Source organism: Myodes glareolus, chromosome 9, assembly GCF_982192425.1.
Source record: "Myodes glareolus chromosome 9, mMyoGla1.1, whole genome shotgun sequence".
NCBI lineage: Eukaryota > Metazoa > Chordata > Mammalia > Rodentia > Cricetidae > Myodes > Myodes glareolus.
The window spans coordinates 20,636,263-20,661,330 of NC_142034.1; the positions used below are offsets into that span (position 1 = coordinate 20,636,263).

At 48.8% G+C, this 25,068-nt stretch overlaps 2 protein-coding genes across 2 annotated transcripts; one reads left to right on the forward strand and one right to left on the reverse strand.

Moving 5' to 3' along the window:
- Window positions 1-2,759: 2,759 nt before the first annotated feature.
- Cfap97d1 (CFAP97 domain containing 1) lies at window positions 2,760-9,384 on the reverse strand. The gene is made up of 6 exons (XM_048445762.3): window positions 9,140-9,384; window positions 8,359-8,429; window positions 7,984-8,102; window positions 4,117-4,240; window positions 3,515-3,571; window positions 2,760-2,903 (listed from the first exon to the last, which is right to left on the reverse strand). The coding sequence occupies exons 1-5, from the start codon at window positions 9,261-9,263 to the stop codon at window positions 3,515-3,517; spliced, it is 495 nt and encodes a 164-aa protein (XP_048301719.1). The 5' UTR covers window positions 9,264-9,384; the 3' UTR covers window positions 2,760-2,903.
- Window positions 9,385-11,350: 1,966 nt separating this feature from the next.
- Dusp3 (dual specificity phosphatase 3) lies at window positions 11,351-24,389 on the forward strand. Its single transcript, XM_048445761.3, has 3 exons — window positions 11,351-11,537; window positions 14,288-14,514; window positions 20,923-24,389. The coding sequence occupies exons 1-3, from the start codon at window positions 11,413-11,415 to the stop codon at window positions 21,126-21,128; spliced, it is 558 nt and encodes a 185-aa protein (XP_048301718.2). The 5' UTR covers window positions 11,351-11,412; the 3' UTR covers window positions 21,129-24,389.
- Window positions 24,390-25,068: the final 679 nt, after the last annotated feature.

Sequence of the window (25,068 nt, forward strand, 5' to 3'; positions counted from 1 at the left end):
CAGGATGACCACGACCAAGACAGAATATTGGAATTGGATCCTGAGTTACCTAGATGTTCAGAATGCAGCAGCATCAGCCAGTCACACTCCAACCAGGAAAGCCACGTCCTAAACAAGGAGACACTCAACTTGCAGATACGCCAACGCGGTACACAGTGACATCAATAATTAGTTCCCCCCAAACGAAAAAGAAAATGGCAAACCTGAGTGATGACACAGACCTAAAAGAGAACACATCGAAAGTCGCGGAAATAAGGAGGTAATATGGCTCGGCGGGTAGAGGCATTTACCTCCAGAGCCCAGTAGTCTTAGTTCCGTTCCTGGAATCCAAGTAAAGATGTCAGGAGAGACCCTGACTCCACAAGGACATCCTCTGACCCCCACACTTATGCCATGGTACGTGCCCTCAGATTGTACACAGAAACGGACACACACAATTTTTTTAATTATGGAAGCAAAAAATAAAACTTAAAACTTGGATGAACTCAAAAGTATATTTATACTATCAGAGTCTGAGCAGATGACATAAGGGTCATGGAAGTAATATATTCAGGGAAACAGCAGCTGAGCTGACACCCCTTCCTCCCCAAAATCTGGAAAAAGACAGCCTAAGTTAAAGAAGTGGATCAAATCAAATTTCAGTATGAGTATGTGTGTGTCGAGGGCAGAGGGCAATCTCAGCGGCAGACCTCGCTTCCCACCTTGTTGAGACAGGATCTCTCTGTTGTTGGCTGTTGTGTGCACCAGACTAACCTACCCTTGAGCCGCTGGGAATTCTCTCGTCTCTGCCTACCAGTGGACACGAACTTGCACACATCCTGTTTAATCTCCTAGAAACTGAAGATTAAGGGGGAAGAAGACCAACCTTGAAAACAGTAAAAATAGCCAGGAAGGAAAAGAATTCAGGTTCTATTTTTACACTGTGAAGAGGTGGCAAACACGTCACGCTCCGAGGACAAAGAACTATTAGTGTTGAAGCCTGCGTTCCAAGAGACTATCTTAGGAATGAGGGGGATTGTCGGTGCTCTCGGAGGAACAAACCAAACTGGAGACCTACCCCAAAGGCAGCTCTAGACAAAGAAATGAACCAGGGAAGGGGCGGGACTTCCCAGAGGGATGAACCAGCCACACAGAAGGAACTAGAACAGACTCATACCTTTTCAGTTTCTTTACCCTCGCTGCTGGGCAAAACAAAAGTAATCACCATCTTACGTGGTGCTGGATACTTCTGCAGGAATCACTTGTATTTCAAAAGGAGGGAGGGGGGACCGAGAAGATGGCTCAGTGGTTAACGTACTTGCCATGCAAGTTTGAAGACCTGAGTTCAAATTCCCAGATCCCAAATAGGGTTGGCATGGTAGCCTGTGTCTGTAACTCCCATCCACTGGTAGGCAGAGACCAGAGAATTCCCAGCGGCTCAAGGGTAGGTTAGTCGGGAGCCAACAACAGCCAACAGCACAGAGATCCTGTCCTGCCTCAAACAAGGTGGGAAGTGAGCTCTGACACAGATTGCCCTCTGCCCTCAACACACACACATCATTTAAGAAGTAGAGAGGGCCAGGTTCTGGCACACGCCTTTAATCCCAGCACTCAGGAGGCAGAGGCAGAAGGATCTCTGTGAATTCGAGGCCAACCTGGGCTATAAGAGCTAGTTCTATCTAGGACAGCCAAAGCTGTTACACAGAGAAACTCTGTCAAAAAAAAAAAAAAAAAAAAAAAAGAATTGAAGTCATAGGATCTGTTCTCTGGGTTTAGTGCAATCAAACTAAAGATCAGTTAACACCACAATAGAAAGAAAACTTCCGAACATTTGAGCCAGTGCCTAATACAACCAAGATAGGCCATAGAAGTCTCTGTAAGGGGATGGGCTCTCTCGAGTGTTGGAAATAGGCATTTAAACAAAGAGAAAGGGCCAGATTTTTCAGCCAGAAAGGACAAGCATGAAACTTAATGGGAAGAGGGAACTGGGGTATAATTGAGTTAGTAGAGTGCTTGCCTCGCAAGCATGAAGCCCTGGGTTTGGTGCCCAGTGCAGTATAAGCCCAGCAGGGTGGCTCATGCCTGTAATCCCAGCATTGGGGAAGTGAAGGAAGGAGGATCATGAATGTAAGATTATCCTTGGCTAGTCTGCAAATTCAAGGCCATATATAAACACATGCACACCTTTAATCCCAGCACTTGGGAGGCAGAGGCAGGTGGATCTCTGTGAGTTTGAGGCCAGTCTGGTCTACAGAGCGAGTTCCAGGACAGGTTCCAAAGATACAGAGAAACCATGTCTTGAAAAATAAACAAACACAAACAAACAAAAACCCCAAACAAACAAACAAACAAAAATACAAATTAGGACCTGAGGAGATGACTCAGTTAATAAAGTGTTTATAGCATAAGCTGAGGACCCATGTTTGAGTCTTTAGCATCCACATAAAAGCCAGGTGTGGGGGGGGCACAGAGACAGGCAGATAGATCTCTGGAGCTCAGGGGCCGACTCTCCTAGCTTAATCAATGAGCTCTGGGGTCAGTGAGAGATGCTGTCTCAAAAACAAGTGATCAAGGGAGAAACCGAATGTCGGTCAGACTAGTTCTTCACACACCGGTCTCTCCTCCCTCCCTCCCTCCCTCCCTCCCTCCCTCCCTCCCTCTCTCTCTCTCTCTCTCTCTCTCTCACACACACACACACACACACTCACACAAATATCCGCATATGAACACTCAGGTGTGTGTGTGCAGAATACGAATAAAAGGTTCATCACGTCCTTCCGTTTGCATGCCCTGTTTCATGTGCCAAGCTTTATTGGAACATCCTAAGATGGAACATGCGGTCACTCTGGAGTGTCTTGAGATTCTAAGCAGCCAAGAAATCCTGGGTCTTCTCTGTGTCTTTTCCATGGTGAGTAACCTTGTGTCTAGAGCAAGGGTGGGGGGAAGGAAGCAGAGGAGGAAAAGGGGGTGGATATTAACAGTAGCACTGTTCTTTGGAGAGCCTGGGTACCCACGTCTCTTCCTTCCTTGAAGGCCCAGAGCGTGTTACTAACCGTATCTAATAAGATGCTCAAATAGCTGTGTCTTTTACTAGTCGTGGACCTTAGACCTTGCTTTCAAGCCTAGGCTTCTTGTTAATTTGTTTACATTTAAAATATTTTAAAAATTATCACCACGGGGGTGGGGCTCATGTGCCACAGCACACATACGGGGGGTCAGAGGACAGCTTTTGTGGAGTGGGTTCTCGCCTTCCACCTTTACGTGGGCTCTGGAGATGACACTCAGGCCTTCAGGCTCATGCCTTTACCTGCTCAGCCATCTTGCCCTCGCCTGGCAATGTCTTAGTGGCACACATCACTCCCTTTAGACTCCCATAAAGCCTCAAAGCTGGTGATACAAAAGCACCATTCCCAGAAAAGTCAGAGCTCTGAGCTCCTTGAATGGCTCTTCATCTCCTCCCGAGCTGAGCCCTCGACGGCTATTCGTGGAGCTGCCGGGGCTTCGGTAATGAAGCGCTATTATAAAAATGACATACCTATTCTTCGTGGGGGAGAAGATATCTTGTTGTGTTTCTGATATAGCGCCTTGAATTCTTGAAGGAAAAAAAGTCAGAAAGGCTTGTCAACGTGGGCATGCGGGTGTGAGAGTTGAAATTCTAAATCCTAAGAGTGGCTTAGAAAAGGTAGGGAGAGGGGGTTTTTAAAACACTGCCCATGGCCCCCCTGAGCTTTACTTCACTGCTCATTTGTAGTTCAGGCTGTCTGTTCTCAACTGAGTCATCCCCCTGCCTCAGCCTCTGGACCAAGTCTCCCTGCTTTACCTTTGAAGACGCATTTCTAAATGGGACCGATTGATCACATATAGGATCACATTGCCCTCCCTCATATTTATACATTCAGCCTTTCTTATGAATTTGGGGTACGGGGCACTGCCCAGTATTTTCTGAAATTGACTCAGTAGCTTTATCACCAAGGTGCCTTTGGGCATCCCATCGTTTGTGAGCTATGCTTGCCGTGTGGATTTTCCTTTGAGTGACTGATGCCTTTCACGCGACCGAGCTGCTTAGGGGTTAGTCTCTACGCTGAGCATAGCCTAACTTCAGGTACACCTGGAACTATGACAAGAGTGGCCACGTGCCTGCCAGTCCACCTCCGATGCCCTGCGGTCATAGTGGGGTTTGCGGTCGCCCAGCCTCTTTAGGATGCCCTGGTTTTCCATGGTGATTTTCACTAGTTCTCGGTTCCTTGCTTCTCTGTTTAAGCTGAAAAACACAAAACCAGGGTGGCTGAAGAAGAAAGCATTTCTCAAGTCTGGGACAGTGCGCTCTGGTAAATACACGAAGCATTTGCAGGTGTCTGTCGGTAGCCTCAGCCCCACTGCCTGCTGGGAGAGTAATGTTGATGTGGGATAGAGCTCAGATCTCAGTGTTGGAGCTAGACTAAGCTCCAACTCTCAATGACTCCATGTTGCATAAGACACTTGTTTTCACTCTGGGCCTTGCCCTGAGAGAGTCCACTTCCCTGGCAGCTTTGGACGCTATTTTGAGGCTAGAAGAGGAGGCTGCACCTGGGAGGACATTTGAACAGCACCATTTGCCCAGTGCCACCCACAAGTCACTACTAATCTACTTATTCTGGGGTGGAGAGGCTCCCATCCTATCCATCTATAGAGGTGAACTGGAATGGTAGGCACACATGGGGGCATTAAAACCTTAAGAGAAACCCAGGGCTCAAGAGCCAGTCTGAGGAAAGGGTGTAGCTCTCTCACCTAGACCCCAGAAAGAAGACGGCGGCTTGTCTTAGATGCTGATGGTCACAGTATGTGGGTCAAGGGACAAGCTGCGAACTGACTATCCTAGGGGCTTCAGGACAGCTCAGTCCCCTCTGTCGATACTTGAACTGACCTCTGCTTTTCCTGTCCACCCATTTGTTTACCTAGGTCGGGTCTGACATTTTTGCCTCAGAAGCTGGACTCAACTCTATCGCTCAACCTGACCCTGCTACCCGATTCTTCTGCCCACAGTCCCAGCAGACTCTCCAAGACCTCCATCTTGGTTATGTCAACACAGCGACAGAGTCTTTATCAGTTTCCCAGCTTTGGCCTCTCGGGCCTCTTTAAAATATGTGAATGACTCTCTTTAAATTTTGGTCATCATTATGCATCCTACACATATACGTGCGTAAAAAGACATTTGCTATATGGGCGTGTAATGTGTAATCTGAGAGCTAATATAGTAATTAAGATAGGACTAAAGAACCCCTGTGATTCAAAAACAGCGTGGCAGTATGTGACAAACCGCTGGCAACAATAGCTCAGGACTTGTGAGTTTACCATTATTTGCTAAGTCTGGACATGTGGAAAGACACACATGTGTTCATCTATGTTTCTGACAAAATGCTCATGACCTCAGTATGCTGTAAACATCTCCCAAGGTTTGTACTGTGAAACCAGGATTGGAAATGTGGTTTATCTAAGGGAGGAAGGCTTCCTGTGGATAAGGCATACGTGCCTGGAGTCAAGGTTTGGTTCATCTCCCTTTCCTTGACTTTCAGCTTTGTTTGTGATCTCTTGGTAGACAGAGGAATTCTCTCTTCCCCTCCTCCCTCTATACATATATGCGACCATTCCCTGGAGTGCACTTTCCTCGTCCTTCTCACACTGCTTTAGTAGGGGTTTTACAAATGTTACATCTTAGATTGCAAGTGTTTGGGGTTGAGAAATAATGTTCCTCATTTCGTCTATGGCCGGAGATACCTAGCATGCAGTATTTGGTGAAGGATTTTCGTGGAACTGATTGCTGGAGGGTCATAGCATTGTCCGGGTTATGATGCTAAATCTGAATGTTTGTGGATCCGCCAAACCCATATGCCTGACCACTAACTCTCAAGGTGAGGTTTGGGGGATGGGATTAGCACCCTCATAAAGGAAGTTGGGGGAGAGAACTCCTGTCCCCCTGCCATGAGGTTCCAGTGTGAAAATGGCTGTCTCTTTGGAACACAAGCAGCCCCCACACCAAGGCCAACCCAGAATCCACTGGTGCCTCCCTGTATATCTGGATTCCCCAGCCTCCAGAACTAAGAAAGAAATTGTTGCTCTTCAACACAATGCCCAGCAAAATCTCAGCAAAATTCTTCAAAGACCTCAAAAGAACAGTACTCAACTTCATATGGAAAAGCAAAAAACCCAGGATAGCCAAAACAATTCTGTACAATAAAAGAACTTCTGGAGGCATCACAATCCCTGACTTCAAACTCTACTACAGAGCTATAGTACTGAAAACAGCCTGGTACTGGCATAAAAACAGATAGAAAGACCAATGGAACCAAATAGAAGACCCGGATATCAATCCACACATCTTCGAACACCTAATCTTTGACAAGGAAGCAAAAAAATATTAAATGGAAAAAAAGAAAGCATATTTAACAAGTGGTGCTGGCATAACTGGATATCAACATGTAGAAGAACGAAAATAGACCCTTATCTATCACCATGCACAAAACTCAAGTCCAAATGGATCAAAGACCTCAACATAAAGTCAGCCACATGAACCTTATAGAAGAGAAAGTGGGAAGTACACTTGAACACATTGGCACAGGGAACCACTTCCTAAATATAACCCCAGCAGCACAGACACTGAGAGAAACAATAAATGGGACCTCCTGAAACTGAAAAGCTTCTGTAAAGCAAAGGACATGGTCAACAAGACAAAACAACAACCTACACAATGGGGAAAGATCTTCACTAACCCCACATCAGACAGAGGTCTGATCTCCAAAATATACAAAGAATTCAAGAAATTGGACACCAAAAGAACACATAATCCAATAAAAAAAATGGAGTACAGACCTAAACAGAGAACTCTCAACAGAGGAATCTAAAATGGCTGAAAAACACTTTAAAAAAATGTTCAATATCCTTAGTTATCAGAGAAATACAAATCAAAACAACTCTGAGATTCCATTTTACACCTGTAAGAATGGCCAAGATCAAAAACACTGTTAACAACTTATGCTGGAGAGGTTGTGGGGGAAAGGGAACACTTCTGCATTGCTGGTGGGAATGCAAGCTGGTACAACCCCTTTGGATGTCAATGTGGCGATTTCTCAGAAAATCAGGAAACAACCTTCCTCAAGACCCAGTAATACCACTTTTGGGTATATATCCAAAGGATGCTCAATCGTGCCACAAGGACATGTGCTCAACTATGTTCATAGCAGCTTTGTTTGTCATAGCCAGAACCTGGAAACAACCTAAATGCCCCTCGACCAAAGAATGGATAAGGAAAATGTGGTACATTTGCACAATGAAATACTACACAGCAGAAAAAAAAAGAAAAACGACATCTTGAATATTGCAGGAAAAGGAATGGAGCTAGAAAACATTATTTTAAGTGAGGTAACCCAGACACAGAAAGACAATTATCACATGTACTTACTCATAGGTGGTTTTAAAACATAAAGCAAAGAAAGCCAGCCTACAAACCACAATCCCAGAGAACTTAGACAACAATGAGGACACTAAGAGACTTACATAGATCTAATCTACATGGGAAGTAGAAAGTTGAAAAAGACAAGATCTCCTGAGTAAATTGGGAGCATGGGGACCTTGGGGGGGGGGTGTTGAAGGGGGAGGGGAGAGGCAGGGAGGAAAGCAGAGAAAAATGTAGAGCTCAATAAATATCAATAAAAAAAAGTACTGTTGCTCACTGTCTTGCACCAGAACCACCACGACACGTGGGCATTCTGCAAAGGTACACAAGTGTGTGCTTGGGACAAGCTCTGAAGAGAGCTAGGGGAACTCTCTTAAATGACAGCAAAGGTGGGATTTAACCCCCTGCTTGGGAAGCTGTCAATCTTGATAGTTTTGTCTCTTGCTTCTCTCCATAATGTCCTTTGAGTAATCCTGTCTCTCTCAAGCCCAAAGGGAAGGTTGGCTTTCCTGAAATGAAATGGAGAGAGAGAGAGAGAGAGAGAGAGAGAGAGAGAGAGAGAGAACGAACACTACCTTTTCGAAAGATACTCATTCCAGCAGTCCAACTTGGCAGGGCCGCGATGGGCGTTGGCAATTTTCTGACACAGTTGTTTATTTTCGTATTCGATTTTGTCGATTCTCTTTTGTTCTCCCTGGCAAGAAACCCCCCCATGGTGACATCACCACTGTGCTGCCTCCACACAGTGTGGCTTGCAGCACCTTCCGCTGGGACTTTGAGAAAAAGGGGGTACACCGAGAGCCCTGGTAGAGCCCTGGTGGAGCTTAGGGAAACTGCTGGTGAATATCAGGGGAGGAATGTTAATGACTTTAGTTTGGTGGATATTTAGAAGGTACTGGGGAATTGGGTCTCTTTAGAACAAAGATTTTTTTAAAAATGCAGTAAAATACCTGGAGTTTGCTCAGTTTTAGAATGTGATGTGTGTGCGCCATTGGAGGTTTGGTATCAACAGTCGGCTTCACTGGAGGACAAAGAACATCATTAGAGTGAGGCTTTAGAAAACCACCAGGCCACGCGACCCCAACCACTGAACATTCTGCTTTTGAATCCTGATAGCAACTTCAGTGAGACTTGATTTTCCCATCTGACATCTCTGGAGAATTTGAACTGAGACGGCTGAGCAGTGAGGGCTGTTAAATCCGTAAAGACGGCAGGGAAGCCGTTCAGTCAACAAGAGTGCCAGGGGCTCAGCTCACCGGAGACCCTGGGGTTGATACCCCTGTCTAATCCAAAGTGGTGACATGCAGGTCTGTAACCCCAGCATTCCAGAGGTGGGGGCACGACCACCAGGAGCTCAAGGTCATCCTTGACCCTCAGCCAGTGAGCTCCTGGCCAACCTTGGCTACAGGGAGTCTGTCTCAAAATTCCTAGAGATAAAATTCCTTTCAGTCCAATAAAATGGCGTCTTTTCCAGACCTTCCCAACATTACTAGACGGTCTATTGGGTACTGCACTCACATTCTCTATCTTTGGCTCTAAAGTGTTTAAAAAAGGATTCTTTCCAACACGGGGACGCTCAGGTAGAAGATAAAGTCTGTCCCTGATCACGATATCCTCTTGGCCAAACTCAGGCAGGTAAGACCAGGACTGGTGAAGTCTCCTGTCACTACCTCTATGGTGGATCCTTCTAGAACCTCCAACAGCGGTGCCCAGCCCCAGCTGCCCACATACCTATTTGTACTCTATTCTTGTGCAATAGGTAGTGGCCAAAGTCCAGTTTCTTCCTGAAGGTTGTACTTTGCCTGTGATTAGAGACGATAACAGGGTAGGCCAGGTAATCCAGGGAATTGTTCATCTTTTCCTCCTAGTCTCACTTTAGAAATGAGACGCTCTGACTGCTCTGTGAGGCACTTAGCTGTTCCTATGACGGGGTGTCATAGTTATCCAGTTATGACATCAGGGACAAGACTCAATGGAGGAGCAGGAGAAGAACATGCTTGGCTGTCTCTGAGCACCTATTTTTTTCTTAACTTTAAGTTGATATAAAATTTCTATATGTTGATGGGGTGTGGAATGATCCGGTACTTACATGCCCTGTGTTATGATTGGATTAGGGTAAGTAGCACCTCTCTCTCCCCTAAGTTTTGTGCTGGGCTTTCGGTTTTGGGCTCAGTCAGGTCACGTCAAGATTAAGGAAAGCAGGCTTGGTAGCTCCCCACCTGCCTGAAAAGTTGATGTTGCAAGGCTAGAGGGGGAAGGAAACCTGTGGTGGGTGTGGAGGTCCCTGGCTAGCACAGGCAGGCACCCAGGAAGGCAGGAATTCCAGCCCTCATGGTGCTCTTTGAGCTATGTTTCCCTGAAGCTGTGAGAATAGAAGCTCTCCTCGGGAATGAAACATTGACGATCTGAGTCCGTGTAACCGGGTGCTGTGGCAAACATTTGTAATCCTAGCACTCCGAGAAGTGAGGGCAGGAGGATCAAATTCAGAGTTATCCTTGGTTATATAGAAAATTCAAAGCCAGCCTGGGCTACGTGAGACCCTGTCTCAAAAACTTAAGTGTGAAATAAAAACCAAAAAACATAAGACAAACCTTAGTAAGTGGCAGAGTCGGACTCAAGAGTGTGGATTCCTGGATTCCAGACACTGTATTTACCGCTTTGGAGTTAGGGACTCTGCCATTTACCATGGCAACTGAGAAACGCTTTGAAGTAAGCTTCTGAGCCCTTTGCCCTCCGTGGAAACCCAAGAGAGGATCAGCTACTGACACCACGTGGCTCACGGTGAGATAGCAGCTGCTCCAGGAAGATCTGTCATGGAGGGAGTGGAGAACGATTTATCTCCACACCAACCCAGAGTGCACTAGATCAGGGCGCAGACCCAGTGAGCGCTCACAACATTCAGAGATTTTAAGCGGTTCTGGTGCCGCTTTGCCTGTTTATTCAGTGCAGGGAACTAAAGTAGGGCTTTATGTGTGCTCGGTTCCTTTTAACAATCCAGGAACCTCCTGGGCCCCTTGAATGCTTCTGGAATCTTTCTAGCAATCCTTACAAGTTAGGTATTGCATATTCTTTACTTCCGTGCTCAGGACAGAAGCGTTTAGGATTTTAGATTATTTTAATAAATATAATGAGGTATTTAGGGAATGAATCCAAGTCTAAACAGGAAATTCATTAATGCTTCACACATAAACCTATCCTGAATACAATTTTGTACAGTAATTTTTAGTGCACCTGTGTTTTGACTGGCATCCATCACTGGTCAGGTGTAAGAATTTTCCATTTGCATTGTGTTTATACTCTAAAGTTACAGATTTGTAAAGACTTCGGTTCTCTAAAATCATAGCAGCTCAAACTATTATGACGCTGTAACCCCCGCCCCTCCCCCCTCCTTTTCACTAGCCAGCTAAAGATTAAGCAATCCCCCAGGATCAGAGGCCAAACCTGGTGGCGACCTATAGCCCCAGTTCAATGCTGCTTTCTAACGAACACGGAAGAAGTGTCCCCAGCGTTGGGCTCCTCCCTGTGACCTTGGGGGTGAGGGGGGAGGTTCCGCAGGAATGTGTTGCGAAGGTGTTTCTCACGTGTCTGTTTGAGGTGAGGGAATGGATGCCAACACTGCTGGTCTGCAGCCAGAAGGGTTCACAGCAAACCCCAGGGGACCCCGTTATCCCGAAAGAGCTACACCAGGTGTACCCAAGGCGCCCCGCGTCGGGTTCAGTAAGGGAAGGGCCTGCGCTCCCCTGCGTTAGCCAGGGAGATAGAGGACCGGCGACACGGGAGTGACGACATTTCGGTCAGGGACGCGCCCCAGGGTCCTACGGCGCGTGGGCCGGTCGCGCGTGTCCTCTGCGCAGCGCCAAGCCGCGCGGCGCCCGCAGCTTCCTGCACCCGGCGGGCCCGCCTCCGGGGCGGGACGGGGCGGTTTTTTAGGCAGCCCCGCCCCACTGACCCGGCTTCTCCCCCTGGCTCGCTCCTGCCCCGGCGTGCAGGGCCCCGCAGCCGCCATGTCCGGCTCGTTCGAACTCTCGGTGCAAGATCTCAACGACCTGCTCTCAGACGGCAGCGGCTGCTACAGCCTTCCGAGCCAGCCCTGCAACGAGGTCATCCCGAGGGTCTACGTGGGCAACGCGTGAGTCTCCGGGAGGGCTGACTCCGCAGCCGCTCCCCGGGCGCCCCGCCCACTCGGGGGCTGGAGTGGGGTCCAAGGGCGTGGATGGGGGCGGGGGAAACCTGGGCGCGGTCGCCGACCTGCGGGCTAGAGCGGAGGCTGGGGACCGGGCTGGAGCAGACATCCACTCCCCGTGCGAGAAGCCGAGGAGCTGGACTCCGCATGCCCTGAGACCCGAATGTGCCCGGGCCCTGCCCTCGGCCACCGCCCGCCCTGACTTTGGCTTAGACGGGGTCGAGGCTACCACGTTCTCTTAACAGGTGGCAGGGCTGTCTCTTGGCCGCGCGTCATGTGACAGCTGCCTAGTTCTGCAGTGAGGTCACCGTGGAATGTCTGCCTTCGTTGCCATGGCAACGGGATGACGTTACAATCCGGGTGTGGAACTTTTCCTGTCCGCTTCAGGAAATCAAAATACCCTAAAATACCCTAAAAGAGGAAGTAGCTGAGCCACGGCTTTTCTGGCTTCTCCAGATAGGGTTTGACTTAGATGGAATATGTTAAACTCCATAGAAGACCTAAGCCATCTGAAAATTCCTTCTAATCGTACCCGCCAGGAAATGTGCATATTATTGATCTCTTATGCGTCCTTTAAGAAAATTTATATTTTAGCCATACTATTATTAGTGAGGATTTCTCAGCAGTGGGAGAGAATCATTGTTAACACGGAAAGAAAGGCTGGCGTGACTCATGTTGGGGGGAGGTCCACATTGAATTTTCACGAGTGAAGACCCGTTTATCAAAGCAGCTCTCTGTGGGTCCATTTCAAGGACTTCACTTCAAAACTGCTAAGCAAGCTTTCCTCTCATTTTCACACAGTAGGAGGGGTGGACAGAGGCGGTTGAAGAGTTGGGAGGACTTTTCAGTGTTTTCCATGTGTGTTTCTTGTCCTGACCCTAGGACCTGCTGTTTAACGTACAGTGGAACCAGAGGGGGGTTTACATGGCAGGTCCCAGACTCTTGGGGACAGGTTTCATGCTTTGTATCACTCATTTACTTATGGCGCACCTACTGTGTGCCACACACCACGTGATGGTCATTCACTAGTAATGGTGGTGGTGAGAATAGCTTATCGACTCAGCACAGTTGTGCAGTCTCGCTCAGTGTTCTGAAGGGGAGCGGCTAAACGGACTCACAGGGTCAGTCTTCAGGCTCAGTCACTGCAAAGTCCTAGGGAACCCCTCCCACACCCCCTTACACCAGCTACCCAAGTTGCCAGGGATCTTGACAGTCTCAGGAGCCTGCTTCCCGGGGGACAGTCTGTTGCAATTGTCTGTAGTGACTTCTCTAGGCTGGCAGTAGTCATAGTGGCAGATGTGCTGGCTGCCTTGGAACATACATTCTTTGCCCTCTATGCAAATATGACCTTGATGTGGGGGGTGCTCCCACTCAGCCACGAGGATCAACTGAGTTCCGAGTGCTGTGCACTGGGCTTCCTCTCCTCCTCTCCGCGCTCCCCTCCCCAAGCTCCAGGATTAAAGAGCTTCAGCCACAGCCTGTCAGGGCAGTGAGGGAGTCAGTGTTGAGCTGCATTCTGATCTCGGTTTTATAGGTGGTGGGGGCGTGAGGGGCAGAGGGAGGTAGGAGGCCGAGCATGGCTGGATGTCTGGAGACATGCCTCTCAGCTCTGACTCAGCAGCCCATGTGAGCATCCGCCGCCAGTCCTGTCCTGCAGTTTTTCAGCTCTGTTCACTGGGGACAGTGCTGTTCTGTCTTTCCGGTCGCCATAACAGGCAGCCAGGAGCATGCGAGAGACACTGCTTTGTAAAAGTGTGAACTCCTGTTTAAACTGGGACATTGTGAGAGGAAGTGAAGGACCTGGTTGACCATTCCGTCAGGATACCTTCTAATGTTCATCCTGAAGCGGGGGGAGCACTTGCTCCTTAAGTGCTAAGACGGTCCAGAGAGTCCCAGATGTCGCTAGGAGAGAATGGCAGGATGGATCCTTCAGGGTGCCTGGCCTGTGCCAGTTCCATTCTTCAGTCACCACACATTGGCATACAGTGCCATGCATCAGGCACTGTAGCAGGTACTCAGGGGACAGACCACTCAAGGAACTCACAGACTGAAGCTCTGAACAGATAAGCATGACCCTGCCATGGGATATAACCCCCACCCCCAAGCCAAGCTGTCAACAGAACAGCCTCCTTTAACACCCAGGGTTACCCCAAGTTGGCACCAATAACCCCATTTTACAGAAAGGAAAACTGAAGCACAGAAAGGTTAAGTGGCTTCCTTAAGGTTGCCTGGCTGGTAAATGGCAGGGCTGGATGTAGACCCAGGCACTCTGACTCCAGGGTCTATATTTCTTTTGTTTTGTTGCTTGAACCTGGGCTAGCATCAATCTCATGATCCATCTCCCGCGGCTTCCTGAGTGCAGGATCACAGGCGTGTGCTACCGTGCCTGACTCTGTAGCTTCTCTGTGCCACCATCACAGTATAGGCACTGTGATGGCACACACTGGAAGGAGCTGGGGACATCCCACAGAAGTGATGCCTACATGGAGGTAGCAGAGGAAACAGCACGGGCACGGAACCACAAGTCTATTTGGGGAAGCTGCTGGTAACTGGATATGGCTGGGGTGAGGGGAGAGGTCATGAGATGGGGCAGGAGGAGCCACAGGGGACAGCGGATACCGTCTCCTTGCTTTGCCTAAGAGGCTCAGGTTCTTCTGGGGCTGCCTCTTCATTTTCTGCCACTGCCTCCCATCCAGGTCTGTAGCTCAGGACATCTCCCAGCTGCAAAAATTGGGCATCACCCACGTCCTGAATGCCGCCGAGGGCAGGTCCTTCATGCACGTCAACACCAATGCCAACTTTTACAGTGATTCCGGCATCACCTACTTGGGCATCAAGGCCAATGACACGCAGGAGTTCAACCTCAGCGCCTACTTTGAAAGGGCCGCAGACTTCATCGACCAGGCCTTGGCTTACAAGAATGGTAAGGGACCCATGGGAGGTGGCTTTGACGTGGGCTGGCCTGGAAAGCGGACCTCAGCAGGTCTCCTTTTGGACAGTCTGTTGTTTCCTGCCCCCCTGCGGTGATGACTTTAAGGTTCTCTCTACCTGGCAGCTCTGCTGGCCCCTCTGGACACAAGCAGATCAACTCTGGCACTCAGTGGCAGCGCACGGGTCCTGCCTTTAGTTTGATTTGGGCAGAGGGTGGTTTCTGACCACCTAGCCCTTACTCCCGACGCAAACACCTGTGATAATGACCAGGGCTTACTAATGTCCAGCATGGAAAGTCAAACCATGGGGTTGGTCGGTTCGGTAGCTCAACAGATTCGGCCATGCTACTCACACTTATATGACCATGACCAGAATAACAGAGAGAACAGCTCTACGCTGTCAGGGGATTCCGGTCTGTGAGGAGCTGGCCCTATGTGCATGGACAAAACGTCAGGACAGTGGAAGTGTGTAAAAGAGGAGGCCTTTCAGCTCACAGCAGATAGGACACAGGCAGAGGCAGAGCAGGAAAGCGGTTGTAGGTCAGCTATACCCTTCAAACGCAAGCCCTCAGGGATCTGCTTCCTCCAAAGAGGCTCCACCTGAGAAAAATTCCAGAAATGCTCCAGATAGTGCCACCAACTAGGGATTTACATGTTCCATGTGTGAGTTTATAGGGAGCAGTGCATAGCGTTTATGTATTCCATAGACAAAGGATAATACTTCAGACATACACAGAGCAGCAATTAGGAATCACTGCCTCTTTCCTTTTAATTTAGTGTGCCCATTTGCGTATGTGCATGTGTGTGTGCTTGCATGTACGTGGGTGCACACATGTGCACGTGTGTGCAAGTGCTTGCACATGTGTGTGTGCGTGTGTGTGGGTGCTGTGTATACATGTGCGCACATGTGTGCGTGCAAGTGTTTGTGCATGTGTATGTCTGTGTGTGTATACAGGTGCACATGTTTGCAGGTGGACGCCAGAGGTTGATGCCGAACACTGTTTTCAGTCGGTTTTCCACCTTAGAGACAGGGTCTCTCCCTGATCCTGAAGCTCACTAGATTTATCTAGGCTGCTGGCCAGTGAGCTCCAGGAATGTGCTTTTCTTTACCTCCCTAGGCCCGGACTACATGGTGCTGTGCTGGGCTTTTATGTGGGTGCTTAGGGATCTGAACTTAGGCGCTCCGGTTTGAGCAGCACAAAGACTATGCTATATCCCCAGCCTGTGTCTTTCCTTTTAAGATCAGCTAACCATTCCCCAGAATTCCATTTGGACTTCCCTATCCTTTTAGTGACTAGACACTCATGAGTGGCCATGACGGGCTGAGGGCTCACAGCCTGGAGATCCCAGGTTAAGGCTTCCTGTCACTCAGTCTCTGCAGCTGCAGACAGAAAGCAGGGCTGAAGGAGGGGCTGCCTGGTCATCAGACAAGACATCGGAATGATGAGAAGTCCTAGGAGGACTCAGGGCAGAGGTCAGTAGGGCAGAGGTCAGCAGGGCAGATGAGCTCTCTGGGCCCTTCCCATCACGTCTCCCCCCGTCTGTAGGGAAGAGGTGACCCACTACAGATGTGACTGGTCTTATTTGTGTTACATAGATGCTTCCTGGTCCAGCAGTTTCCCTGTCCAAGTGATTCTCAAAGAGAGCTCCCTACCCGCTGGATGCTCAGTTCATATTCTGGACTTGCAGAAGTTCTGTTGACTAGGAAAACTTCAGACATTAAGGCCAGGACCTTATGGTCCCTGATGGTCCCTGTCACACCAACCCCAGCACCCTTCCCCTCCAGCTGTTCTATGCTTCTCACTCTGGATAGATGGAGAACGTGGCCTGGTCAGTTAGGGGGTAGTCATTGCCATTCTCACATGGTAGCAGTTGGTCGTACATTCAAGGGACTCTGGAATATTCTGCTTTTATTTTCTCTTTCTAGACAACAGGGAACGTCCACTGGCCTCTTGTTCTGACCTCTTTCTTTGGTATAGGCAGACCTGAAACTTTTCTGCCTATTTCTTTCCATCCTATGGCAAACTCTACCCCATACCTTACCACTGGGCATCCTCTCTTTTATGAAACCATCCCAGGCTGGTGGGTGAAACCAGGGGACCGGTGATGTCCCTGGTCTGGCTCCAGCACTCAGTGTAGCAATGGGTATAGTCTACACTGTAAGTGTACACTGTAAGTAACTTCTGACCAAGCAGAACCAGCCCAGGGCTTTGGAGCCCTGCAGATAGACTACTAAAACGGAATGGATAGTAATCTCCAACCATTGCAGGACTCTGAGGAACAGGAACCCATTACTGAGAAAGCCAGGAGTTTGAGACTGGGAAGGTATTTCAGCAGGAAAAACACTTACTGCCCAACCATGAAGACCAGCGTTTGGATTTCCAGAACACACATTAAGTCTGGGTGGTGCGGTTGACTTCGTAATCCCAGCACTCAGGAGGCAGATCCTCAGAGCACACTGGTTAGCCAGACTAGCAAAGCACGAAGCTCTGGGCTCTGTCAGAGATCCTGACTCAATTTATAAGAGAGAGAATAAATCATTGAAGAAGACACAATGCCAACCTTGAGCCTCCACCTGCAGACACATGTATGTGCACTTGAACACATATGCATACTCACACATATACGAACACGCATACACACTCAGGCATATCACACACATAGAGCAGTGTGCACACTAGAGCTCACAGGGAAGCATGAAGAAGCACACGTGCACATACATGCACAGACACACACCCATGTGTGCCAGGGAGTGGGGAAGAAGCCTGGGTTTGTGTAGAAGAGGGAACAGTCTCTTGCTTCTGAGAGGATCTAAAGAGGCTGTATGGAGGTGGTAGTGTGTGGGCTGGGCCTGGAACATGGAACAAGTTAGATTCTGTGCCCTGGATATATCTGAGCATGCTCCCAGCAGGAAGTAGACAGTGGTTGCCCTGCAAAGGGTCCCACTGTCAGGTGGAACCAGAACAAACCACTGAGGACTTTAGGTATTAATGAGAAGTGGGAGAGAGAAAGGCAGGAAAGTGGGGGGACTCCTAGCATAGGAAGATCTAGGGAAATAGAGGAGCATTTGGAGGTAAGGATGATGGGTGCAGAAGAGATGCTGTTAATTCTGGGTCCGCAGTTTCCTTCCAAATAATGCCGGTGAGGAGGTGTAGGTGGTGGCCATTCACTCACTCAGCAACAGAGGATGCCCAGGGATGCTGGGAATGGCAGAGCATCCAAAACCTAGCCCCACAACCCTTGCTTTGGAAGAATGCACCCTTCATGAGGAGAACAGATCTGTATGTGACTAGCAGGGTGACAGGTGCCTGGGGCCCCTGGGGATCTCCCAGTACTGGTGATGTTTGTTGAGTGCTCTTGTGTGCCAGGCACTAGCCTGAGGCTTTGTCTCCAGCTCTGTTTTGTTTTGTTTTTGAGACAGAGTCTTGCTCTGTACCCTGACAGTCTTGGAGCTTGCCCCCATGGGTGGGGGTTGCAGTAGGCCTCATAAGTCACTCTTTAGGGACTCGATTCCACCCTGCGAAATGACGAAATGACGAAATGACGACAGGTCAGAGCGGTGTTCCTGGAAGATTTTCCAGCTTCCGGGTGGAGTGTGGATTGGCAGTGAGCGGTGAGGGATGAGGGCGAGCTCCATTTGTAGGGAGAGAGGTGGATGGGAGGCAGGAGCGAGTGGTGGTAAGAATGCAAGTTAAGTACTTTGTGGGGAGCCGGTGACTAAAGAAAGAAGCTGGCTTTTGCCCATCCTGGGGGGCAGGCTCTCTGCAACATGATGGGACTTTGACCCCTCCCTTCTTCCTTCTCTCCCACCCTCCCTCCCTCCCTCCCTCCCTCCTTCCCTCCCTTCTTCCTCCCTCCCTCCCTTTTTGCCCCATCATTGCTTTCTGTTCTCTGAGGAATTCTGAGTTTACATTTTGCTGGCGATGAAGGAATGAAACAGACAGAAAGAGAAGACGTGAGTGCGGCCATGGGCGTGGCTTGTGGTCTGGAAAGGGTGTGCGCTAGGCTGAGGACAAGGTGAAATGCAGGGAAGAGGAGAGGACAGTTTGGGGGAGCCACAGAGGGCATGTGTGTGTTGTATGTATTTGAACTGGAAATCCATTCTTTTTTTTTAAAAAAAAAAAGTGCTTATTTTTCTGTGTCTGTGTGTGCCTGCATGAGTTTACCTGCACCACCTGTGTGTAGGGGCTCTCGGAGGTCAGGAGAGGGCATCTGATCCCCTGGAACTGGAGTTAGAGGTGGTTGTGAGCCACACCCAGGACCCGTGTGGGAGCAGGAAGTGCCATAACTGCTGAGCCATCTCTCCAGCCCTGAAATCCATTCGTTTTTAAAATGTACTTTGCCGAGATAGAGTTGGCATTCAGGAAAGGGTACACACATGTTTAACATGACAGTCATTAAGATTTTGACATAAGCGAAGCCGTAAAGCCGTCACTACCACCGAGGCAGGGAATGTGTCCGGCACCCCCACGTTTTTCATGTCCCTGGGCAACGTCTCCTGTCCTTCCACCTTCCATTCTCAGGCCCCTCTCGGTGGTCTGCGCATTTCGGAGACCAGTGCGCATTTCGCAGACTTTTATGTCAACAGAGCCACACAGCCTGCGCTCTTCTGTGGTCTGGTCTCGCTCACTCTGAATGTTTGAGTTTCGTCTATGCTCTTCCGTATACCTATAGTGCCTTCTTTTTTAAAGTCTATTTTTATTTATTTGTGTGTGTGTGTGTGTTTGCCACATGCGCAGGTACCAGTGGGGGCCAGAAGAAGTCATGGACTCCCTTGGAACTGGAGTTAGAAGTGGCTATGAGCTGCCTACGAAGGCTGTTGGGAACCAAACTTGGATCTGGAACAAGTGCTTTTAACTGCTGATCCATTTCGCCCAGTGCCCTTCTTAATTTCTTGACAAGTGTTACATTGTATGGACACACGTAGCATGTCTTGTTTATCTGCTTGTGTACATTGCTTCGTTCTAAGACAGAGTAATGCTCTATAGCCCGAGCTGGCCTCAAACTTGCTATCCTCCTGCCTCATCCTCCTGAGGGCTAGGATTGCAGGCAGGTAGTACCATAGCTGGTTTCATGCTTTGCTCTTGACTGAAAGACAAAATTCGCATAGAGAAGTCTGATGTCACCAAGTGTGCAGTTCAGCAATGACAGACACCCATGTCCCAACCCCCAGATGAAGAAACAAAACAAGCACCCCCGCAGAAAACCCGCTCCATGCTCCTTCCCATCTCGGTGCCCACCCATACTCCCGGTCACTGCTGTTTGGTCTTCTGAGAGCATGGGTTCGTTGGACTCCTTGCTGTTGTATGGAGTGTTGTATCTGTGGAATCATACTATACTATGATTAAATATATAATTTATGATTATATATAAAAGTATATACTAAAAAAATATATACTTTTGTGCTTCATACATGTTCTTTCTGCTAAATTGCATATTACTCTATTTTTTTACATTTATTTAGTGAGTGAGTGTGTGTGTGTGTGCATGCATGCATGCATGCATGCCGCAGTGTATGGGTAGACATCAGAGTTCAGTGTACCAGGGTTGCTTTCTTTTCCCCAGTCATGTGTGTCCCAGGGATTGAACTCAGGTCACCAGGCTTGGCGGCAAATGCCTTTACCTACTGAGCCATCTCCCATTCGTTTTCTTTTTGAGCCAGGGTCTCATTCTGTAGCCTAAACTGGCTTTGAACTTCCAGTGACTCTCTTGCCTCAACGTCTTGAAGTATTGGGGTTACAGATAGGTACCACCACACCTGAAGATCCTTAATTATTTGTTATCTATCACATATGTGTGTGTATACATACATATACATACATACATACGGGGGTGAAGGGATGACTGTACTGGGCATGTGTGTGGAAGTCAGAAAACAACTTGTAGAAAGTTCTTTCTACCATATGGATCCCAGGGTTTGAACTCAAGTCGTTAGCTTGACGTCCAGCCCCTCCACTCACTGAGCCCTCGACCTAGATCATTAATTCTTTTAATTTAATTTAATTTATCTACCCAGTCTGCTGTTGATAGTCTTGGGAATTTCCACCTGGAGACCGCTACGAATAGGCTCCTAAGACATAGAAGAACACCCTGCAGTAAGTACTGCCGGGCAGCAGGGAGCACAGGCGGTCACCTTGAGCACGTGTTACCAGCATTCCATGGTGTGTGCGCTGGGGTGCGGGCTCTTCAGAGCCTGCCTCCCCTGGTGATAGAGAAGAGCCCTGGCTGCTCACTTCTGTCCCTGATCAACTTTGGGTCTTTCATTCTTAATATTTTAACCATGCAGGATGAGCCACAGTGACGTGGAGACACGCTCTCTTCCTACCTGTTGTCTGGAAGAATTTCGGCATTACAGTGAGCTTTGGCTTCCCCAGTTGGCACATCTCTCCTGTTTCTTGCAGGCCGGGTGCTTGTCCACTGCCGTGAGGGGTACAGCCGCTCCCCAACACTCGTCATCGCCTACCTCATGTTGCGGCAGAAGATGGATGTCAGGTCTGCTCTGAGCATCGTGAGGCAGAATCGTGAGATTGGTCCCAATGATGGTTTCCTGGCCCAACTCTGCCAGCTCAATGACAGACTAACCAAGGAGGGCAAGGTGAAACTTTAGGGTGCCCACAGCCGCCTTCTGCGGAGGTCCGACTGGGAGGCCCTGGCAGCCATGCTTAGGAAACACAGTTTCCTGCTCCCAGTGTCACTCGGCACTCGCCCATCTGTCTGTCCCATTGTGGCCCAGGGCTGCTCCACCCCTAGGGAGCATATGAAGAAGCTTGCTGAGGAGGCCTTTCTTACTCCTTGGCTGTCCTTCCCTGCCATTTATGTCCTTTCCCTGAGGTGGTGGCTCAGGGAGGAAGCCTGTGGCATAGATACGTCTCAGTGACCCAGGGCAGGAGGCACTTCACGGGACCCCCTCCCGCACCTGGGTTCCCGAGTGGTCTAGCATGGTGACCCTGGTAAGTGATCTATGCAAACACAGGTTCTGCTCTCCCCACGTCTGTCACTGGTCCTCACAGCCCGACACACCCTCTTAGGCAGAGGCATAAGATGAAGCAGGGTAGAGGTAGGTTCCTAGTGGCTGGATTTCCACAAAAAGGCTGTGTTTTAATTATTTCCTTAGAATTAAAGATACTCTACAGGGGCCCTTGGGTAGGCAAATCCGTTTTCCCTCGAGGGCTCTCCCAATTCTTCGGAATGTTTAAAGTGTGCCTCTTTGAGGATCTTCCGTTCCTTATCTGCTGCTTTGGTGTCTTCTCTGTGGATGGCACTGTCCCTTTTCCTTGGGGAGGGTTCTGTTTCTCTTCTTTAGAATGCAGGGTGTTGAGGCCCAGTCTATTAAAAAAAAAAAAACCCACCGTTTGGAGAATTGCAAGGGTTTTATCCTGAATTATAGTGTGGGTGAGCCTAAGCCGTCATACTAACTGCTTTTCATCCTGGTTGCTATTCTAAGAATAGAAGGAGGAAGTTGGCCAATTACAGCTCGTGTTCGTGGGTGTGTGCACGGCTGTGAAGTGGGGAGGGGACAGGAGGGAAATGGAGGGTCCCTGTGCTCACCCTTGCCCATTTACGGGTCGTTCTGATGGAGTGGCCCTCTGGGCACAAATGAGCCTCGGTGTCCTTTACTGGAGAGAGAGCAAACAAAGAAATGACCCTTTAAAGGACTTCTTTCCAGGGATGGTTTGGAAATGCGCTAGACCTCATGTGTGCACACGTTTGCCAGAGAGTGAGCACAGACTTCTGGGACTTTGTGTTCTTGTTATGCTGTGTGTATCCAGGGTCACCCAGAGCAGAGGGGCGGCAGTCAGCCACCACCTCAGCACCTAGCATACAGGCATCTCATAAAAGCCTGTTTTTAGGAAGCTGTTTGGGTGCCCAGTGTATATAGAGCGTTGTTGTCATGGGGCACCCGGATCCCAGCAGCCTTTATGTCTGCCTGGAGGATGTCTTGCTGGAGTTTGCAAAGAAATCTTACTTGGAGGGAAAGACATATCAGGGACTTCTGTTGAATGTTTTAAATTCAGCTTTAAATCGAGAACTCAGCAGCGTTGACAGGGAAGGTCAGGGATATGCCTTTTTCAGAGCTGCTGAGGAGCCTGGAGAAGAAGGTGCATCTTGGGGCCTCCCTCCCATCACCGCAGGGGCAGCGCTGTGCAGCCTGGATGGTCATTGTCCCCTATCCTATGTGACCACAGCAGCCCTGGACACATGGGACGGGTCCTCTTTTCTCCAGAATGAAACGGCAGTAGCCGAACTGTGTACCACCCTCCACAGTTTCCAATGGCTTTCTTGCTTCATCTGATTTGCATTTTCTAATAACCCTGTGAAGCTGACAGAATTTATCTGTGTGTTGTCATGAGAGAAAACAAACAGAAAACTACCTGGGATAACAGGGCATGGTAGCACGTGTCTACAGTCCCAGTTCACGGGAGGCAGAGGCTGGAGGATCACTGCAAGTTCAAAGTCAGTGTGGTCTCCACGTTGAGACTCCAGGCTACTGTAGCAAGATCCTATTTTTAAAAACTAAAAAAATTAGGCTAGTTAAGGGTCGCCCAACTCTTCAAAGCTAAGAGGAAGTAGTTTCAGGCCTGCTGCCTAAGAAAGCTGGGCTGTTCCTGGCTTTAATGAGACCAGCTCCCAGCAATGTCCAAGTGCCCTGGACGTCTTTGAGCCATCCCCAGAGAAAGAAGAAAAAAAAAAATGAGTTCCCTATCAGGTAGGACAGAGTTTCTCTTCATCCAGGTGACACATGGAGACCTGTGAGGATGAACTCTGCTCCGGGAAGAGGCTGGGCTCCCCTCCTGCCTCATCTGGGTGATGACCTCACAGAACAGCCAAGGCTGTTTACTCACTAACGCCTTCGGGAGGCTTTTGTGGGAAAATAAAGAAAAGGGGCCTTTGGGAGATTCCCGTCTTGCCTTTGGGGCTATTTGCTGAAAATTCAGGGTTTCTTGGTTGGCTTTACCCCGTGTTCAGAAGATTAGCTCCTACTTCAGGTAGTATTGCCGTGTATTGCCAAAGAGCCGCCACTTGCACGACCGCGAGTGGGGGCCGTTCCTGGATGGTGTTCTATCCCTGGAATAAAGAATTCAGGATGCCCCTTCCTCTTCCCTGTACCTGATCACTTTCTTTGACTCATAAAAATCCAGATTAAATTAAAATATAAAATGGTTCCCTTCTCAATCTTCAAGTATGCTGGCTGCCTTTCCAGAGGCAGGCTGTTTCCCCCACCTATTATTTCTGTTACCTCGAGGACACAGACCGACCCATAGCTAATGAGGGAACTCTTCTGGCCCACACTAAGGTTCTCTGGGGCTCCAATGCGGGAGGTTGTTTTAAGAATCCAGAGTTGGCCTTTAGCACAACCCTCGGAGAAATGAGCGTGAGTAATAAAATGTAGCCAGCAGGTGGCGCTGTCGAGAAGGTTGGTGCCCTTCCAGCCGCAAGCTCACTGCAGATGCTTGTAGTATTAAGATGCTCAATGTTTTAATCAAAATAAGCACTGATCTTAAATGTTAAGATAAGAGTTTTCCTCACAGAACATTTTCCTTTTCTTAAAAGTGGCATCATATGGTCTTCCCAGATCAAGATTCTATCCTGATAGTAAACAGAGGGCGTCTCAGGGTACAGAGACATTTGGTGAATGTTTAGCTTGTGTGGCTCTTGCCTCCTCCCCCTGTTGGGGTAACTTGTAAAAGGTTCAGGGGAAAGGGGATGGTGGAGGGAGGCGGAGCACTCTCACCTGCCTAGCATGGGCAAAGCCCTGGGTTCAGTTCCTGCCATGGGGGATAAAAGGGAAAGTTTAATGTCTACTGTATCACCGGTGTTAACACTCTATAAAATTGTAACCAAAATAAATGTCTTACCTTACAAAGAAGTCTGTTTTGTGTGTGTTTCCTTTTAAAGGCTTGGGTTATTTATGTTTGCTTTTTTCTGACTTCTGTGGTGGGTGTTGTTGTTGTTTTTAAGGTAACCCAACCTGGCCTCAAACTCCATCTGTAGCCAAGGCTGGCCCTGAACTCCTAATTCCCTGTCCCCTGCCTCCAGGTGCTAGGATTAAGACACGTGCCACCATACCGGCACAGCCTTTTTCTAAATTTAAAAAATAACCACTTATGCCGGGCGGTGGTGGCGCACGCCTTTAATCCCAGCACTCGGGAGGCAGAGGCAGGCGGATCTCTGTGAGTTCGAGGCCAGCATGGTCTACAAGAGCTAGTGCCAGGATAGGCTCCAAAGCTACAGAGAAACCCTGTCTTAAAAAAACCAAAAAGAAAATAAAAAAAAGACCCACGTAGGGGACTTGGAGAGATGGCTCCAGTTAAGAGTTCATATTTCTCTTGTATAGGACCTGAGTTTGGTTCCCCGCACCCATGTTGGGTGACTCACTAACCACTTACAGGTCCAGAATATCCGGCACCTCTGGCCTTCACAGACACCAAGCACATACACACAAACAGATGTACACACAATTAAAAATAAAATCTTTTAAACACCTACAATTTAACCGTTGGAGGTACCAATCTGGAAAGCTGGCATATTGTGTAAGTCCAGATGAG

Coding starts and splice junctions, on each gene's coding strand:
- Cfap97d1 (XM_048445762.3), bottom strand. CDS start 9,263: ATGAACAATTCCCTGGATTACCTGGCCTACCCTGTTATCGTCTCTAAT. Junction 8,103..8,358: donor TAAAACTGAGCAAACTCCAG/GTATTTTACTGC, acceptor GTTTCTTGCCAG/GGAGAACAAAAGAGAATCGA. Junction 4,241..7,983: donor AATGAGTATCTTTCGAAAAG/GTAGTGTTCGTT, acceptor TGTGTTTTTCAG/CTTAAACAGAGAAGCAAGGA.
- Dusp3 (XM_048445761.3), top strand. CDS start 11,413: ATGTCCGGCTCGTTCGAACTCTCGGTGCAAGATCTCAACGACCTGCTC. Junction 11,538..14,287: donor AGGGTCTACGTGGGCAACGC/GTGAGTCTCCGG, acceptor CCTCCCATCCAG/GTCTGTAGCTCAGGACATCT. Junction 14,515..20,922: donor GGCCTTGGCTTACAAGAATG/GTAAGGGACCCA, acceptor TGTTTCTTGCAG/GCCGGGTGCTTGTCCACTGC.